At 56.3% G+C, this 20,000-nt stretch overlaps 3 protein-coding genes across 3 annotated transcripts in view; 2 read left to right on the top strand and 1 right to left on the bottom strand.

Moving 5' to 3' along the window:
* The window catches only part of PTSG_10421 (uncharacterized protein), an 8,369-nt gene extending 956 nt beyond the window's left edge, over positions 1-7,413 (bottom strand). Inside the window, exons 1-4 of the mRNA XM_004988743.1 lie at positions 7,156-7,413; positions 5,847-6,028; positions 916-5,532; positions 1-669 (exon numbers count right to left, since the gene is read on the bottom strand). The exon at positions 1-669 is cut by the window's left edge and continues 956 nt beyond it. Of these exons, the coding sequence (XP_004988800.1) occupies positions 1-669; positions 916-5,532; positions 5,847-5,943 (5,383 nt within the window). The 5' untranslated portion in view covers positions 5,944-6,028; positions 7,156-7,413. The remainder of the gene's footprint in view (positions 670-915; positions 5,533-5,846; positions 6,029-7,155) is intronic.
* A 1,633-nt stretch (positions 7,414-9,046) lies between these two features.
* PTSG_10422 (uncharacterized protein) lies at positions 9,047-12,371 on the top strand (the record flags this gene model as incomplete). Its single annotated transcript, XM_004988744.1, has 5 exons — positions 9,047-9,187; positions 9,403-10,750; positions 11,034-11,203; positions 11,561-11,797; positions 12,025-12,371. The coding sequence occupies 5 exons, from the start codon at positions 9,047-9,049 to the stop codon at positions 12,040-12,042; spliced, it is 1,914 nt and encodes a 637-aa protein (XP_004988801.1). The 3' UTR covers positions 12,043-12,371.
* Positions 12,372-13,406: 1,035 nt separating this feature from the next.
* PTSG_10423 (uncharacterized protein) lies at positions 13,407-18,655 on the top strand (the record flags this gene model as incomplete). Its single annotated transcript, XM_004988745.1, has 13 exons — positions 13,407-13,709; positions 13,963-14,022; positions 14,170-14,211; positions 14,406-14,489; positions 14,708-14,835; positions 15,214-15,284; positions 15,498-15,598; positions 15,792-15,819; positions 16,023-16,040; positions 16,193-16,413; positions 17,067-17,726; positions 18,017-18,056; positions 18,267-18,655. 13 exons carry the CDS (start codon positions 13,407-13,409, stop codon positions 18,539-18,541), a joined length of 2,031 nt encoding a protein of 676 aa, XP_004988802.1. The 3' UTR covers positions 18,542-18,655.
* Between the last annotated feature and the right edge of the window lie 1,345 nt (positions 18,656-20,000).

Consider the following 20,000-nt stretch of genomic DNA (forward strand, 5'->3'; position numbering starts at 1 on the left):
TGTCCATGTGGTGCGCCCCACCCGCGCTGGTGTGACTCTCTGGCGTGTCCATATCCAACTCCACAACAGAGTTGCGCACCGTCGCTGTGCTCGACCGGCTCGTGTCGTGCTCGAGCAAGTTCCCGTCAGGCGCCTGCAAGTGCTCCTGCGAGATGGGCGGGTGCCCTTGATGCTGTTGTTGCTGTTGCCCTTGTTGTTGTCCTTGTTGTTGCTGCTGCTGCTGATGTTGCTTCTTGTCCGCCTGCGTCGTGTTGTGCATGCGCATGCGTGGGGCCGGCGGGGCGAGGTGCATGTTGCCCGGGTCACTCATCACCAGCGACGCCAGTGACGGGTCCAGCGATTTCGTCTCGGTCGCGGATGACGGTGGCTCGCGGAACGAGTACGTGCGCTCAGCATCTGACTGCAGCAGCGATGTGCTGGAGCCCTCCGTCGGATACAGGGCTTGGAAGTCGTCGTAGGCAAACTCGGTCGGCGACACCACTTCCTCTGGCGGCAATTGGTCCTCGTCAACAACATATGTGCCTTTCGTGTGCTGCTTGTGCCGCATGACAGCGACGGTGAGCAGCAACCCGACAACAACGACGCCAACGACAACCCCGGCCACAATGGCGCCCGTGTCATCCGATGATGACGCCTGCTGTGGCGGCGGGGTGGTCGTGGGTGGTGCACCTGCATTTGCGAGATTCCGCCGGGGGGGGGGGGGGTGGAGGTGAGATGTGGCACAGCATGTTGACGACAGAGAAGAACAGAGCTACAGTGGCAGCGGCAAAAAACACGCACGAACGCAAAGGCAATCATTGCTGTTGCTCCAAATGCACATGAGCACACACAACATGACTGCTGCTGTTGCCCTTAATACACCAACACCCACACCAACACCCACACCAACACCCACACATACCCACACACACGCACTTGAGAGGAGGGCGTAGGTTTCGCCGTTGTGCGTGAGCATAAGGTTGGACGCCATGGTTGCATCACGAACGGCAACAACATCCGCCGAGGGTCCCGTGACGGTCACAGCAACAGACCCGGGCGCAAACGAAAACGTCAGACTTGACGTGTCGATGCCCTGCTGCCCCAATGATTCGCGAAGAGACATCTCCAAGCGTGTGCGGCGCCGGTCGTTGCCTGCAAGCGCGTCAAAGTCAGCGGCGATGAAGAACGTGAACGACCCAATCTGCGAGGTCGATGTGGTCGTGAGAGAAATGCTTCCAGTGGATGTCTCCGTGACAGGCGGTGCTGTTGTTGTTGCGGTGGCTGTGGTGGTGTTTGTAGCGACAGTTGTGGTCGACGTGCTCGTGGTCGTGGTCGTGGTGTTGCGCGTGCCGGTGGTGGAGATGGTCGTCGTTGTTGTGGAAGGAGATGAGGTGGACGTCTCGTTCAAACTCGTTGTCGTCGTTGTTGTGGTGCTGGTCGATGTCTCACCAGAACTTGACTCCGTGGTTGTTGTTGTTGTTGTCGTTGTCGTCGTCATTGTGACGTTTGTCAGTGTCGTCGTCGTTGTCGTTGTGGTTGTCGTGGTTGTGGTTGTCGTGGTAGTCGTTGTCGTTGTTGTGGTGCTGGTCGAAGTCTCGCCAGAACTAGACACCGTGGTGGTTGTCGTGGTGGTCGTGGCCGGGGTGACGGTGGATGTGACGAGGTTCCGCGTGTAACTGTGGCGGTCTGGGTCGCTGTTTGCTGTCGTGCCCGTGAATGACGACAGCAGCGTGCACTGCCACGTGTTGTTGCCCGGCCTGTCCAGGATCAATCCAAAACACGTGGGTGACAGCTTGCACAATGCAAAGCACATGTCTGACGACTGGCGGAACGACGACAGCACGTGGTTCGGTGCATACGTCAGCGTCAGCGTGATGTTCACTTCCGTGAACGTGTCTGGAACCGCAATCGGTGGCAACGTCGAAGTGGTCGTCGTCGTCGTTGTCGTCGTCGTCGTCGTCGTCGTCGTCGTCGTCGTCGTCGTCGTCGTCGTCGTGGTCGTGGTTGTGGAAGTGCTGGTGCTGGTGCCAGAACCACCGCCAGAGAACGACGTTGACGATGAAGACGATGTGGTCGTGATTGTCGTCGTACTCAACGTCGTGGTGCTGGTGGTCGTGATGTTCTGGGAAGCTGTGGTCGTGGTGGTGGTGGTCGTCGTGGTCGTTGTCTCCGTGACCGTCTCTGGGACGATGGTGGTGGTGGCAATGTTGCGCATGTAGCTGTGGCGGTTCGGGTCCGTGTTGTCCTCCACCCCAGTGACGTCGGACAGCAGCGTGCACGCCCACGCCCCACGCCCGGGGGCGTCAAGGATGAGCGCAAGGCACGTGGACGAGAGCTGGCACAGGTTGAAGCACGTCTGCGCGGATGTGCGAGACGATCGCAGCACGTGCTTTGGCGCATATGTGAACACCTCGTCGCCGCCGAGCTCGGTAAACGACTCTGGCACCACAATTGGTGGTGGTGTTGTTGTCGTCGTCGTGGTTGTGGTCGTGGTCGTCGTTGTGGTTGTGGTGGTGGTGGTCGTGGTGGTGGTGGTGCTTGCGGTGGATGGCAGGCGCATGAACGAGTACTGCGAGGGCATGGTGGCCGGCACAATTCCGTCAAAGTCCGACAAGAACACGCAGTCCCACTGGTCAGAGCCAGGCTCCTGCAACACGAGGCCCATGCACGACGCATCGGAAAGACACAGGTTGAAGCAAGACGACGACTGCAAGCGAACACGCCGCCGCACGTGCTCTGGTTTGTAGGCGAATGTGTCCGTCTCGTTCAACTGCGCAAACGCACGCGCAAACCCAGCGGGAACCACAAGCGTTGCTGTTGAAGTAGTTGTTGTGCTTGTGCTTGTTGTCGTCGTGGCTGTGGTAGTCGATGATGATGACGATAAAGGCAGTTGCGTCGTGGTGCTCGTGGATGTCGGCAGGAGCGACGTGGAGGTGATGAGTGTTGGAGACGGCATGGGTGTGCCTGTGATGAGCACCGTCGTTGTTGTTGCTGGCTCTGGCGTTGTTGCCACGGGCGATGGTTGCGGTGTCCCTCCTGCTGTGGTGGTGCTGCTGGTCGCAGCTGCTGTGCTTGACGGTGCTGCGGTTGTTGTGGCGTTTGGCGGGTTGTTCCGGCTGTAGCTGTACGAGGCGACGGCAGAGGCAGCAGACACGCCGAGGTTGCTCAGCAACCGACACCGCCACGCGTCGTTGCGAACGTACGCATACGCGCCCAGACACGCATCCACGTTCTCACAGCGCAGCAGGCACAGGTCAGGGGTGATGGCGCGCTCCACATCCAACAGCGCCGCCGCGTCGTATGCCGTGGAAAACTCGAAGAAGGGCCCCGTGTTGCCTGCAACGTGGCCCTCATACACCACCGTGTACTTGGCCTGCAGCTCCGGGGAGAGGGTGAAGGATGGCGGCGGGGTGGAGGTGGTGGACGACTGCGTGGTTGTCGGGCGCTTCTCAAAGGAGTACGAGTAGCGGGTGGTGACCTGCTCCGTGCCCAGGAACCGCATCAGCGCACAGGTGATGTTGTCTGCTGCCGTGGCGCGGACATACACGCCGACACACGCGGCCTGCAGCGAGCAGAGCGCAAAGCACGTGTCTGGGTCGTCTGTCTCCACCGTGTCCACAACACCGCCCACTTCGTCAACGGCAGAAAACTCAGACACGTTGCCCTCGTTGCCGGGAACGGCACCAACATACACCAGGTCATAGTACTCCATCACACGCGGCGAAAACTCGAGCGGCCCAAGCTCAGTCGTGCTCGTGCTGGTCGTTGTCGTTGTCATTGTCGTGGTCGTCGTTGAAGTTGTTGTGGAAGCTGCTGGGGGCGTTCCGACGGTGATGGTGGTGGTCATGACATTGCGGGTGAGCGAGTGGCGGTTGGGGTCTGAGTTGTCCGCAAACGTGTCTTGGTCGAAGCCCGACAGCAGCACACACCGCCACGTCGCACCGCCGTCACGTGGACTAGACAACACAACGCCAAGGCACGACTGGCTCAGCGTGCACAGCTGGAAGCAGCGGCTTGAGGAGGACCGGGTGTCTTGCAACACCTCGCTCGGCGTGAACAGCAGCGTGGCATTGGAGGGCAGCTCCGTGAAGTATGTGTCATAGTCCTCGGGCACCGCGAAATCAGCCGTCGTCGAAGTGCTTGTTGAAGTTGTGGTTGTAGTTGTTGTTGTCGTAGTTGTTGTTGTCGTTGTTGTTGTTGTTGTCGTAGTTGTTGTTGTAGTGCTTGTTGAAGTTGTAGTTGTTGTAGTTGTTGTTGTTGTTGTAGTTGTTGTTGTTGTAGTTGTTGTTGTTGTTGTTGTTGTTGTGATGTCGTCTTGCGTGAGGCCCGGAGCGGAGAGGAAGAGACGAACGCGGTCGACATTGGCGCGTGTCTTCTGTCCATCAGATGCAAAGCGGACCGTGAGCCCGCTGCCAAGCAACGCCTCCCGCGTGCTCTGCTGTGACAGGTCAAGCGCCCCAACAACGGGGATGCACGTGGGCGTATCTGCCGTCAGGTCGCGAGATGCAACAATGCTGGTGGACGCAACAACAGCGCCATCAGCGGCAGCCAACACGTCCACATCAAATGTGTCCGGGAACGCGACCGAACTCTCCTCGGTCACCACCACGCCAAGCGCAACGAAGACGGTGCCGCGTGCGGAGTTGACGTACAGGCGGGCGTCCGGGGAGGAGAGGGACGCGTTCTGGGCGAGAGAGCCCGTGTTTTCCAGCCGAAGCCACTGCGGCGGCGACAGCAAACCGTTTGCAGCGAGCGACGATGGGATGCTGGTCACGGCGGCTCTGAGTGTGGGCTGCTGCGACGAGCCGGGAAATGCGCCCAGCGTCCAGTTGCTTGGGAAATAGGGGGGCGTGGCCTGGCCGGAAGCGATGTCCGGCGAGCTAAAGTCTGCATTGCCCAGGGAGGAGATGGGAGCGGCCACGTCGCAGCGGCGGCCAACGAGCGATATGGCGTCAATGTCAAAGCCGTCACCGGTGCGGCCGAGCGCAGACACGCCCAGCACAAGCCCCTGCGTCAGCATGGTGGCGAGGGTGGCGCCGTCCACGTCCGCCTCCACCGTGACCAGGGAGAAGGTACCCGGCGCAGGGGCGGCGTTGATGTTGGTGTTGATGAGCGTCTGCAGGGACGAGCCAACAAGCAAGCGCACGGTGCCTGGTGCCTGGCTGCCAACGCCACCATCGGGGAGGCCAAAGGCAAAGGAGATGGTGATGTGGTCAATGCACGCCAGCGCGCACGACGTGGTGTCTGTGAGGGCGGCACGCAGCTGGGCCGGGGACACAATCTGTTCCACGCTGACGGTGCCGCCCATGCGCAGCACTTGGCGGTTGCTTGCAGGCATGGGCAGCGGGTCCAACGGCGCATACTGGCCACGCGCGGGCCGGGCGACAAAGGCGCTGGAGAGATCGTCCGAGGGCGTTGCCTCCCAGTTTGGGACGTCGTTGCTTGGGCCCGAGTCGCCACCAGACAGCAGCGCCGGCATCTCAAAGTCTGCATTCAGCAACGGCAGGCTCAGCGTTGCATTCGCCTGGAACGGCACGTCCTGCGCTGCCACGCCTGAAGTAACAAGAAGAGCAAGGGTTAGGTGAGGGTGATAGCGGTGGTGGTGTTGGTGGTGGCAGTGGGGTGAGTGTAGCCACGGTAGTGTGACTAGCAGTGGGGGTGTTGGGATAACGTGCTAACAGTGCCGTGGTGACAGTGGTGACGGTGGTGGTGGTGTCAGCGCATACTCCGAGCGAGCAACACCCTCAGTCAGACCTTGCCACAGAACGCTTACAAGTGCATGCATGCATGCGCAAGCAAGCAAGTAAAAGCAAGGGTGTAAAAGCAAGCAACCAAGAACAAGCAAGCAAAGCCTATGGTCCGCTTACCACGTGAGAGAGCGACAAAGGCCGTCGTGACGATGCACAGGAGCAGCACAGCTGCCCGCATGGTGGAACGTGTTTGTTGGGGATGAGGCTGCGCCATGAAGGGTATGTTCCAGATAGGAACAGATGCCGGCGCGCGTTATCTATGCGGCTCGGCTGTCAGCCTTCAAAGCAAGAAACAAAGGCTGCGCCGTGATGTGATCGTTGGCAGTGGTGGTGGCACAGCGTAGGCGGGGAGGGAGCACCATTAGATGAGAGCACGCAGTTGGTTGAGGTGATGTTGTGGCACTGTGATGGCGTAGTTTGCGTTGTTGCCATTGGTGGTGGTGGTGGTGGTGGTGGTGGTGATGTGGCGAAGCAACACAAGGCAAGGCGTAGGCACGCACCTGGTGTTTCGTGAGTTATTGTTGTTGTTGGTGTTGTTGGTGTTGTTGTTGTTGTTGTTGTTGTTGTTGGTGGTGTTGTTGGTGTTGTTGTTGTTGTTGTTGTGGCGCGATGAGAACGATACGCGAAACAAAGGAACGAGCAATGGTTTGCGTGTGCTGCCGCGCGACGAGTGGAGTGGGGACGATGGATGGGCAGAGAGTAAGGCGTGGTGGCGCGGGTGCGAGCCCAAAGTGAATCAATGGCAACAGCGATGGCATCCAGCGTCACATGAAAACAGGAAATGAACGAAGCAATGAATGAGCCAACGGATCAATGAATGGGTGGGTCGGTGGGTGTGCAGTAGGTGTTTGGCATGGCACAATGGGCGTGTTTCTGCTTGGGTGACAGGCGTGCGCGCGCGTGTGTTGATGTGCACAACCAACCAACCAGCTCAACACAACACAACATATGGGGTGTGGCGCAACGGTTTGGCGATGTGCCATGAGAACCGCGTGAGGCACACAAAAGCCCGCACGCAGGTGGGTGGATGTGCACCACCAATGCAACAAGACAGCAACATACCACGTGTTGGTGGTGATGGGGTGGGCAGCAGGAGGGGGGGGAATGAATTGCAGACGAGCGGGTGGGGTGGCGCGTGTGTGAAGGGCGTGAGTGAGTGAATGTGGTCGGGTGTGTGTGTGTGTGAGTGGAAGTGTGTAAGTAAGGGTGGGTGGGTGACAGCAGCGAGACTGGCAGTTGAAGCAGGATGCGAGCTGGTGGTGGAAAGGGCAGAGAGGGGAACAGAGCAAGATCAAATGCAGAGTGGGGGTCTGGGTGACAGCAGCGTGCGAGCGAGCGCGCACAGCAGCAATGACCTGAGTGAACTTTGTGCGTGTGATGTGTGTTCTGTTGCGTGTGATGTGACAAAGTGACGGATGTGACCAACCACAGAGCTCCTTCTGCTTCTTGACTCGTGTTGCCTGTGCAATGGTAGCGACAGCAGCAAGCGTGCGTTCTGCTGGCTGTGTGATGAGGATGACGTGCCACACGCACCACCACACACACCTACCTAGCAGCAAACGAGCAAGCAAGCAAACGAGGCGAGTTTGAGGGCAGGGAACTTGCTGCGTGTGTGTGTGAAAAACTGATGCGTGGCTTTGTGGCGGCGTATGTGCTTGCAGGCAGTCAGGCAGGGCATTGTTTGCTTGGCTTTGCTTGCTTGTTGCTTGTTGCAAGTTTTTGTTTTTGCTGCGACAGCAACGGTTTGCTTTGCGTGGCAAAAGCAATTTTGACTTTTTGAAAGGCAAATTTGCGTTTAAGGTTGCTTGCTTGCAAGCACGATGAGCGCGCGACGCGAAGGTTTGAATGGTGCAAAGAAGTGGAGCGAAGTGGAGAAAGTTACGCGACAGGGAGGACAGACAAGAAGCAAGACACGGCAAGCTTGATGACGCACGTCGTCAGATCTTGTTCTGCTGTGCAGTGCAGCAAGAAGAGACTGAGCGACGACGCAGAGCCGCCTTCCTCGAGGCAGGACTGCTCCAGCTTGTGGGTTTGTTTGTGTTTGGGGTTGTTTATGTTGGCGTGCGCGTCGCAGGTACACCTCCTCCGTTGCCTCAGTTCTTCTCGATTCCTCCTTCTCTTTTCCTCCCTTCCTCCAGCCAGGACTGCGGCTTGTGCGGGCGTCGCCCAAATGCGGAGTCATCCTATTTTTCAGTCCACGCAAGCAAAATCCAAGGCAAGTTTTGTGCGCCCATTGCTTTCTCCCTTCCAACCCAACATCCAACTCACAACAACAAAACAGCAATTACACACCGCAAGCAGCCACTCCGTTGAAACAAGTGCAGCTTGGCAGAACAGCTGCGCTGTCCTCTGACACACATAAACTCTGCGTTTGCGACGACGTCTTTGTGTACACGGCAGGGGGGTGTTTTTGGAACAGCAGGTGAGAGGGAGGGAGGCCGTTTGATGTACAACATGCCGACACCCCAGCACCGATACCCTGACGATAGTGATGATAGTGATCCCTACCTACCTTGCACCCTCCCCTCCCCATGCCGTTGCCTGTCGATGACCGCCCTCAAGGCTCCTTTCTTGCTAAAGAATCATCAACTTCGCTCACTTGTCAATCGCATTTTGGCATGCATCACGCCTGTCTCACACTCACGCACACACACACACACACACACACACACACACACACACACACACACACACACACACACACACACACACACACACACACACACGCAAACGGACACATACGGACACGTTTGATTTTGTCGACAGGGTGGTTGGTGGCGGAGTCTTGCATATCTCCAGCACATCTCGCTTTGAGGCAACCGCATTGACGGCATTCGTCCGGGCTCGCCTCTGCCTCTGCCTCTGCCTGTGTGCCTGCCTGTCTGGCGTAACACAATTCGTCGACACGGTTGGTTCGTGTTGTAACAAGCGAACGATCAGGCAAACAGGCAAGCAACTGTTTGTTTGGATCGTGTGCGTTGTTTCGCACTGTTGTGGCATTTCCATTTGTTGCGCTCTGTTGCGCCTTTTCTATCTTTCAACAAAGGGCGTGGGCCTGACACGCCGCTGTCTCGCTGTCCTAAGTTTTGGGTTTTGGCTTAGACCCATTTGCGACTTTTGCTGACAACTGGACTTCATGACTGCGTCATCGTCGGTTGTGTCACTGTGACTGTGAATTTTGGTGGACACCACTTCGACTTCGCCTTGCGCTTGCCTTCTGCCTGGAACTGACACTTGCATGCCTGACTTGTTCATTTCTCCAACCTGAACAGCGACCACGAGACATTGAAAGGAAATCGACCACCGGCTACCAATCAATGAGCTTGCACGAAACCAAGAACCGCCACTCATCACCAAGCCAGCCACACTTCCCTTCCAAGCTTCCACTCGCCATGCAAGGCTCCATCATGGCAAGACAAGGCAATGGCGCCACCGCAACCGACCTTGCGCCAACCTGGGTGAGTGCCTGAGATCGCGAGTGGCTCGCCGTACTTGTTGAGGGCATCTATGCAAGGCGTGGCAGGAAACATTCCTGTCCTTCACTGTTCACTCCATTCATTGACAAACATCCAAAACGTTTGCTCACAACACACATGCACAACTGCGCACACATCCACACACACACACACACACACACACACACACACACACACACACACACACACACACGCAGAATGATGCGGAATCCGCGGGGATGAGCATGTCGGCTGGAACGCGCGATTCAACTCCGCAAACGTCCCCAGGTGGCGTTTCGTTCAAGGCACCCACAGCAAGCGTGCACCAAGCCCCACACCACCAACACGCCCCTGCATTCCAACGGAGCGTGGAGGCTGTTGCCTGGCAGCAACGCCACCAGCAACTGCAGCAGGTACACCAACTTCAGCAACATGTGATGCAGCAGCAGCAGCAGCAGCAGCAGCAGGAGCAACAGCCCCGTGACTCGCCAGAACAGCCCCGCTACGTCACCGCTGCCACCACCGCAGGCGTCAGCCGTGCACCCCACATGGCCCCTGTCCCTGTCAGCGTGTCACGCGTGTCAACAACGCAGCAGGACCAGCCACGCACTTGCCCCCACGTCCATGCCTACCAACAGCAACAATCGCCCGCACAGCGACAGCCATCCAGCGTGCTGCCAACCCGCCAGCAGCACCGTCAGCAGCACCGCCAGGCCATGGCGTTCCCATCTCAGCAACTGCCATACTCCACTGCTGCCACCCCGATAACGTCCAGCACCATGGCTGACACCGCAACCTACCAGGATCCGGGCAGCGGGATGATGGTTATGATGCACCAGTTAGCACGCCAGTCGCCACAGCAACACCCCGCTCCCGAGCAAGGGCACACGCACACCGCCAGTGCGCAACACGACGAACACCAGCGACACCATCTGCAGCAGGGACCACAGCAACACCAGCAGGCACCTGCAGTGCCCGTGCCCATGCCCCCATCTGCGTCATCCCTGAGACCAGGAGCCCTGAGACCAGGAGCCCCAACAGAGCACATACCGTCAACGCCCACAGTCACAGACACGGGCTACTGCGCGAGCAGCGTGCCGCCACAGCTTGTGCACATGCTGTACAACCCCTTTGTGTGGATGCAGCCAAACGCGGCAGAAATCGCAAGGTACCTGACCGAAGGTGATCGTGCACCGAGACAACAACAACAGGTGCCAGCGCCAGCGCCAGCATGTGCCACGGCGTCACGGCATGGTGATGGGAGTCAGGACGTGGATGACACGGGCAGGGACGAGCCACCCGAGAAACGCGCCAAGACACAGCAAGATCGGGGCGAGTGGATGTGTGGGAGCAATGTCGCGCGTTCCGGTTCGGCGGCCACCTCGCTGTTTGTGCAGCAGCTCACCGCCAGCGTACACAGTTCGCTCGGTCCCCTGCCGCAGCTTGACAGCTTTATCCACCACTTGGGTACCGCCCTCTCCAGCCTGAAGACCATCTGCAGCCGATACGAGTTTACGCAATTCGACCAGCGGCCCAAGGTGTCGGAGCTGTTGCTCATCGCTTCCGGTATGCACAGCGTTGGTGGTGGTGCAGGTGGTGATGATGGGAGGAGGCGGGGGCCGTTATGCGTGCCTTTGTTGTGACAGGGGAAGGGGGGTTGAACTGTTGATTGCCTGTCTTCCACACCACACACACACACACACACACACACACACACACACACACACACACACACACACACACACACACACACACACACACACACACAAACCAGGCAACCAGGCAACCGATCTTCCTCATCACATCACATGACATGAATGTTTCCTGTTTGTTCTTGTGTGGCGTGCAGCCATCCCTTATGGGCAGAAGGATGTGTCGCCGACAGCACTACTGCTGCGACGAGTCGAGCTCACGGAAGTGCGCAAGATTGACCGAGAGCGCATTGAGGAGGCGCGGAAGGTGGTTGATCGCCTTCCATCGCATCTCTTTCTGCACGCCGTCATCGTCGGCGCCGTCCTGGTGCGTGATGATAGGATGATAGGATGATTGGTGATTGGTGTTGCTTGGTGATTGGTGATTGGTGTTGCTTGGTGATGGGGGTGGGTGCTGGTGGTTGTGGCTGTGTGAAGCGTACTGCTATCACGTGTGTGTGTGTGTGTGTGTGTGTGTGTGTGTGTGTGTGTGTGTGTGTGTGTGTGTGTGTGTGTGGTTCGCTTCGCTTTGTTTGTTTCTTTGCTCCTCACGGCACATTGATACTTTGGCCTGTGCAATCTCTCACATACGATACGCACACACACACACACATACGCATGCACGCACACACGCACACACACACACACACACACCAAACCTCATGTGCATGGTGTGTGTGTGCAGGCTGCAAAGCACGCAAGACAGCGGCAGGGGCAGATTGTGTCGGATGCGCTGAAGCGGGCCATTGCGAAGCTGGATGGTGATGAGGCAAAGGTCAAGGCCTGGCTCACAACTCACCACCTTGACGACCTAGCGTCGTTCTCGTTACGGTTCGTGCCGCGCAGCCAGACGAACCAGCTCCACTTCTCCCCTCCCTTTTCCAAGTCGTGGTTAAAGCTGCAGTCCAACACCGCATTTCAGGTGAGGAGACCCTGTGTGTGTGTGTGTGTGTGTGTGTGTGTGTGTGTGTGTGTGTGTGTGTGTGTGTGTGTGTGTGTGTGTGTGTGTTGGGGTAGACACGATGAACGAGGATGGATGGCTTGATGGAAAAACACGAGTTTCCACACAGTCATCACGTCAGTGGAGCAGTCATGTGTGTGTGTGTGTGTGTGTCACGACCAATTTCTTTCCGCTGTCCCATTATTCAGCCTGCGTCATCAGTGTGATGTGTGCTTGCGTGTTACATGCATCACGATCCCAGTGCAAGCAAACCATCAGCAATGATGGGACGTGATTGCACACGATGCTGTATTGATGTCACTACAAGCGACTCTGTCGAAGTGCTTTCCGATGATGTGCTGTGGTCGACCTGATCATCACCACACAAAACACACACATACACATGTACACACAAGACAATGAACACGTGCTGTTGTTCACCGCCAACTCACGCTCACCCCCCTCCTCCTCTTCTTCCTCCATCATCTGATGCGGATCTGTTCCTCGCTCAAACACGCACACGCCGCACCTGCAGACATTGTGCAACGTGGCCATGACATGTATCATCACCGCTTCGAAGCTAAAACACTCGTAGCTTCGTGCCCCTCCTTGGATCCTTGGTGTGTGCACAAGAGCGTCAAATCTTCTTCTTCAAGTGCACACAGTCCTACACTCGACCAAACCAACGCTGGGAGCTGGCTCTTTCTGTTCTCCATAGGCCTGTGCTCGTTGATCACTGCCGCTGAAGATGAAGGCCGTGCTTGCAGCCATGAGCTGGCTGCTGGTCTTCTCTTGCAGGATTTCCCACAATCGGCTTGGCGCTTTCCCGTTACCTTCCTACGACTTTGTGTTTCATTTCAACCCAACGTACATTTCCAGCCAGAGCCCTACAGCACTCCTGCACCAGTGCACCTTCAGTTCCCAGTGAACTTATGCCTTTATTGACTTCTTCTTGTTCCCACCTTTTCCAGCTCTGCTCCAACGCGGTAACAAGCAACTCGCCTCCCTGATCCAGTTCTGGTTAGCCATCATACTCCAACTCAGCCACCTGCTTGAATGCGTAGCCATGCGAAACATAAAGCAACAACACACTGCATACGGCACTGATGCGACAGCGACATGTGTGTGTGTGTGTGTGTGTGTGTGTGCGTGGAGTAACAAACGCACCGTGCAGTCGTGCGATATGCAAGCCGACACCACAAATACAAATCAAAACAAACTGGCGAGTCCTTCCGATTTTGTTTACGACAACACAAATAGTAGTGCACAGAAGCAGCGCAACAGAAGAAAACTGAACAAAAAGGCCAACCACCCAGCCAGCAGCTCTCGCTGACAAACGCTTGCTTGCTGAGTGATCAAGCGACGCTGTGCCGCTCACATCACAACATCACATCGTCGTTGTTGCGCGAGGAGCACCACACACGAACAGACACCGCCTGTTCGCCCTTGTTCACGCGTTAGTGATCGTGAAGCCTTGGTGAGTATAGCAACGCCAAAGGCGTTCTTTGTTCGTGGACAGTCGTCTTCTTCTTCTTCTTCTTCTTCGACAGAGAGAGAACTGTGCTTGTTTGTCTCGTCGTCCACCACAATAATGCGACAATGTTATCGTTGTCGTTGTGTCGTGTTGGCCGTTTCTGTTTGTGAACACGTGTGTGTATGCGTGTGTGTGTTGTGTCTGGATGAGTTCTTCTACGTTCTCTTGTCTACACGCGCGCGTACAAACATGTGTGTGTGTGTAGCCCAGTTCATTCATTTTTCCCTTGCTCATTCGCTGGATGGTTCTTCACACCTGACGCGTTCGTCCCGTGCCATCATGACCACTCTCCATGACCCGTGGAGTGCGCCAAAGGAAGACCTCATGGCGCACAAGTCGCAGCTCGCTTTCTTCGACACGGTGTGTGTGTGTGTGTGTGTGTGTGTGTGTGTGTGTGTGTGTGTGTGTGTGTGTGTGCGTGCGTGTGTGTGTGTGTGTGTGTGTGTGTGTGTGTGTGTGTGTGCGTGCGTGTGTGTGTGTGCGTGTGCGTGCTTGTGCATGTGTTGTGTGTGTGTGTGTGTGTGTGTGTTGAGGTGTGCGCGCGCTTGCCTTGAAGGTACCGCGCTGTCTCATCCACGTTTCCGTCCACCTTTCGTTGTTGTTGCGGATGCAGGTGTGTCAAGTCATCTTGGGCAGCCGGCACACAAGCAAGAACACCAGTCTAAGGACAACCGTAAGTGTCACACATATGAGGTGTATGCGTGCGGTATTTCATGTGTATGTTGGTCCCGCCCCCTCTCTCTGTATGTGAACCTACGAGACGTGTATGCGCGCTGACCCTGACCACCCCATGCTCGTGAATGACCTTGCCTTGGAACAGGACTGGCGTGGCCTCAAGTACATCCACAACCCGACCGTCACCGTGAGTTTGGTTGTCGATGGTGAAAAGCAGGCACGATTGCTCTGTGTGTGTGTGTGTGTGTGTGTGTGTGTGTGTGTGTGTGTGTGTGTGTGTGTGTGTGTGTGTGTGTGTGTGTGTGTGTGTGTGTGTGTGTGTGTGTGTGTGTGGTAGGTAACAATGTACGTGTGTCCACTGCCTGTGGTGGGGGTGTACAGGATGCGGTAGCAAAGGCGTGGAAGGACCGGCGCCCAACGACAAACCAGGTCGATCTCTACGTCGACATCATCCACGACTTTGAGGTTAGAGAGTGCAGCGGTGGCACGTTGGTTGCGAACGCGTGCGCCTTTGTTCGCTGGATTTCCCCCATAGCTCTTGGAATAATCCCTTCAATCATGGTACAGCCCACACATACCTCCTCATGCATCACAATACATGTGGCAACCAACCAACAAACCAACTCATCAACCACACGCCATGTTCCATTGCCGCCACGACCACCACCACCACCACCACAAAGGGGGAGCGGGTGGTGCTTGAGCGATGGAAGATACAGCTGCGCCCGGAGACGAAACACGTCACCACCCTCTCCACCGTCGTCTTCTTCCGCGCCCTCCACCTGCGCCTCCGACTCCTCCCACTCTACAGGTGACGCATTTGGGGGGGGGGCGGTGATTGGGGTTGTGTGATAGTCATTGTGTGGGGTTGTGTGCTGTGTGCGGTGGAGGTGTGCTGTGGGATTGTGTGCTGTGTGCTTTTTGTTGAAGTTGTTTCGCTTGTGTGTGAGCGGTGCTGCAAAGTGTTGAGGTACCAGGCTGTGATGCCCTCGATTGCACACGTCCGCTCACACACAATCAAAACAATTCCTCAACATGACATGCACATGTACGCACACAACACACACATAATACAACACATAACACACATAATACAACACATAACACAACACAACACACACACACATACACACACATACACACACATACACATATACACACATACACACATACACATCCCCCGCCTCAGGTTGTCGCAGGATCCTGCAGCGCCGCTGCTGAAATACGAGGTCCACTTCAACGCCGCGCCGCCACTCAACAGTACGAAGGCAGCAGCAGTGGTGGTGGTGGTGATGGTGGTGGTGGTGGTTGGGAGCGTGGCCGATGCCTTGTTTGTGCACACCCACACCCTGTTGCGCTTCAGATGCCACAACCAGCCCCACACATTCACCACCAGCCCCACACGCTCACCACCATCGACCACATGCTCACCACCCGCCACCATAACCATGACCAACAACAACACGGCATTAGGTGACACGCCGTTCATGGCCTCGCCGGATGTGTTTCTTCTGTCCCTGCAGAGCGTCACGTTTGTCGGCTTCTCCGCCACGTTCCACCCGCGTCCGCACGAGGTGAGGACTGAACGACAAGCAAGATGATGCAGAAAGTGCCTGCGTGTGTGTGCGTGTTTACATGCATGTGTGCGCGTGTGCTTGTGTGCTGCATGTATGTCCTTGGATTTGAACCTGTCACTCACGCTTCCCATACCGTCATCATCACCACCATCACCATCACCACCACCACCATCATCATGGTCATCATCAGCATTTTGTCGTTCGCCGCTCGTCCAAACGTGAGTGATGGAAATTGATATTGTTGCAGAACACGCTGCCGTGTCGCTCTGGCTTGCTTTGTCCTCTGTTGCTGTTGCACCTCAACACGCATAGATCGCACTCGCACGCATCTTCACACGCGAAGGCACACACATAACCCACACATAACCCACACATAACCCACGCCATCACCATACACGACTTCATCGTCTCCGGTCTGCAGTGCGCAGCTCCTCTGCTGGTGAGCACATGTCACTGTCATTGTGTGCACACGTGTCTGTCAGATGCAATTGCAGTTGGTGATCATTCATTCGCTGTGGAGCCTTTGCAATACCGTGCTCATCTCACCACCACTACCACCACCACCACCTCCACCACCAACCGCCACCGCAGCCTCCGACGACGCCGCCCTGCGTGCGCGTGCTCGCGTGCAGCAGCGCCACAGCCGCTCTCCCCTGCAGGCAGCAGGCACCAACCAGCAGCAGCAGCAGCAGCAGCAGGGGACAAAGGGGGATGAGAAGGACGAGGGGAAGTATGGGGGACGGGAACGGCAGGTGTCTGAGGACGGGATGCGACCACGTGTGCAGACAATGCCCGTGTCGACTTCGCGGCCGGTACAGCAGCAGCCGCAGCAACGCACATCATACACACCGCCCCCGGGTCACCAGCACCAACAACAACAACAACAACAACAACAACAACAACAACAACAACAACAACAACAACAACAACAACAACAACAACAACAACAACAACAACAACAACAACAACAACAACCACAACAACAGATGTGGTTACCACACCCTGGCATGGTGCATCCAATCCATCCACAGTACCAACCGCCTCCCGGCCAACACGCGCACGCATCACCCGTTCTGCAGGTGTGATTTGATGTGCGTGCATGTGTGTTTTGATCTCTGTGATTCGGGGATAAACATGTCTTTGTGGATGTATGTGTGTGTGTGTGTGTCTGCATGGACGTGTGCTATTTTGATGACACTGCCTGTAGAGGCGGGCATATTTGTTGTTCTGTCATTTCACGTGTTGTTGTTCATCTTCACAGCATTCCGTCACGCTGCAGCATTCACTATAACCCTTCCCTCCATCGTATCTCCAACCAACACACACGCACGCACGCACACACACACACACACGCACGCACGCACGCACGCACGCACGCACGCAATAGACGGTGCATCCTGGCGGGATGAGCCCCATCACCGCTCCCCACGCCGTGCTGCTACCGCACCACCACCACCACCACCAGCAGTATCCGGAGCAGCAGCCCCATGTTCACCAGCAGTATCCGCAGCAGCAGCCACCGCCACCGCCCCAATCGTTGTCGCATCCTGCGAGCGGTTATCATGCGCTTCCGTCACAGCAACACCTGCTGTACCAGCAACACCCGCTGTACCAGCAACAACAGCAGCACATGCAACAACAACAGCAACAGCAACAGCAACAACACACGCCCATCTCTGATCGCCTTCCCCTCCTTCCTCCACATCATCAACACCAGCAGCACCAGCAGCCGCCGCCATCATCGCTGGGGCAGATGGACCACGTGGAGTACTATCAGCAGCAGCAGCAGCAGCAGGGAGGCAGCGGGGCACCATCGCGAGACACGAGCAACAACAACTTGGTCGCACTCGCACAGCAGCAGCAGCAGCAGCAGCAGCAGCAACGTGTTCAAGCGCAAGCGCAAACGCGAACATCGTCACCAGCAGCCGCAGCAGCAGTGGAAGGGGACAGCCAAGCCAAGACAGCAGCCAAGGCCAAGACGAAAGGCAAAACCAAGGGCGATACAAGCGGCAGTGGTGGTGGTGGTGGTGGTGGTGATGGGGGTGATGGTGATGAGAGCTCTGGTCCGTCGCGTGCGGAGTCGTTTGCATCCGACACCGCCGTCCTCAACGCCCGCACCAACGTGGTGAGCAGCTCGTGCGTAGTTGTGTGTACACGTGTGTGTGCGTGCGTATGTGTACATATGTGCGTGTGTGCGTGTGTGCGTGTGTGTAGAACTATACCTGATTCGACACTTCCGAATGCAGGCGTGCGTGCGTGCGTGTGCATGTGCGGACATGGATTTGGTTGAGCTGATGCAGGTGCAAGGCCATCCTTGCCTGCCATAACTCACCTCACCGCCATCACTTGCATGTTCATGTCGTATGTGCGTGTGCGTGCGTGTGTGTGTGTGTACTTGTGGTCATCTGTATGCAGCGTCAGAACCAGCTCCGATTGAACCCATCACCAACAATCGGTAAGAACGCATCCATGCATGTACACGTGCTTGCAAGTTGTCTACTTGCGAGTTACGTGCATGCAGGCACGTGCATGCTGCCATTCACGCGTGCACACATACACACATATATACACACATATACACATCCCTGCATGCACGCGCTGACATTCAATCACACATACACACTCACTCAATCACACATACACCTGAATGTATTTGCATCAACAGACACCGATGACGATAGTGGTGAGTGGACACCAACACGACGTCGCACCAACGTGCACACACACATGCGTGGGTTGGTGACGACTGCGAAGATGATGGTGGTGACGGTGGTTCGGAATCGCACTGCCGCTGCCACACATGGCCCCACCTTGCATACGTGCACGCATACTGGTCCTGTTCACATGTGTACTGCGACTGCCGCTGCTGCTGCTGCTGTCGGCTGGTTCCGCACCATCACCGTCGTCACGTCACAATTTTCCTCCATTTCTCACCACTAAACTACCTGCCTCTACTACCATTTTCCACATCAACAACAACGACGACGACAACAACAACAACAACACCACCAACACCAATACCAACACCAATACCAATACCAATACCAACACCACCAACACCACCAACACCAATACCACCACCAATACCACCACCAACACCAATACCATGACGGTGTCGGCGTTCGCTCGTCAGATTCATCGGATGAGAGCGACAGTCAAGCAGCAGAAATTCGCAACCGCTTCGACTCCATGTTCCAGTCAATCCAGACAGGGGTACGTGCACGCACACACACACACACACACACACACACACACACACACACACACACACACACACACACACACACACACACACACACACACACACACACACACACACGCACGCACACACACACACACAAACACACACACACACCCGCGCACACACACACACACACGCAGCACACACACACACACACGCGCGCGCACACACACACACAGCACCAACCTCTTCTTCGCCATTTCCTTGCCCTTTTGCCCATCGTTCCTTCCTTCCACCCGCCTGCCCAATCTCTTGTTCTTCTCTTTCGCTTCCCAAGCGTGTTGATGGTTGTCACAGCCAACCTTCCCCCTCCCGCAACGGTTGTTGCTGTTGGTTGTGGTGGTTGTTGCTGGCCTACACTGTTGCTTCTGTCGACTGTCACTGCCTTCCTTGTCTCCCGCGTCTCCAGTTCATGTGTTACCCAATAATGCCTCTTTCGTTCTCTGGTTGTTGTCAACACTAGACACCACACAGTGTGTGGTGGACGTGTTGGGTGTGATTTTCAAATTTTCGGTTCCCCCCGTTTCTGTGTTATGGCCTTTGTCTTCTGGTCGTTCGCTTGTGTTCACGACTACGCCAACCACCACCACACGTGCAGCCAGAACCACCACCAACCAGCACATCCAACCACCGCTACACTTGTTTGCCACACTGTTCTCCTCTCTCCCCCACAGGGTTTGGTGGGTGTCTCTCCTTTCGTTGGCGTATCAACACGTCCTATTTCCTGGAATTCTCTCTCTCTCTCATTGTGTTGACGCTGCTGCTGCTGCTACACACACACACACACACACACACACACACACACGCACACACGCACGCACATCTGTACACGTCATCCAACCACAAGCACACTGCATTGAAACGTGCATTGCTTCTGTATCCATTGTCTTGCTCGTCGCTCACGAACGCTGTCATATCCACACACACACATACACACATACACACCTCTGTGACTGTTGTTTTTCACGCTGCTCATTTTCTCCAACGTTCATTTTCTCGCTTGACCATATCTGCCATCGCTGCTCTCCCTGCTCTGCCCTTTACACATTCCCCGCATACCACACCGCATATCACCACCACATACGACACCGCTTTTCTCTTACCCTTTTGCCTTTCCTCTCCTTGTCCCTCCCCCCTCTCGTTTCCCATCCTCCCTTG

This window comes from Salpingoeca rosetta (genome assembly GCF_000188695.1).
Source record: "Salpingoeca rosetta unplaced genomic scaffold supercont1.33, whole genome shotgun sequence".
NCBI lineage: Eukaryota > Choanoflagellata > Craspedida > Salpingoecidae > Salpingoeca > Salpingoeca rosetta.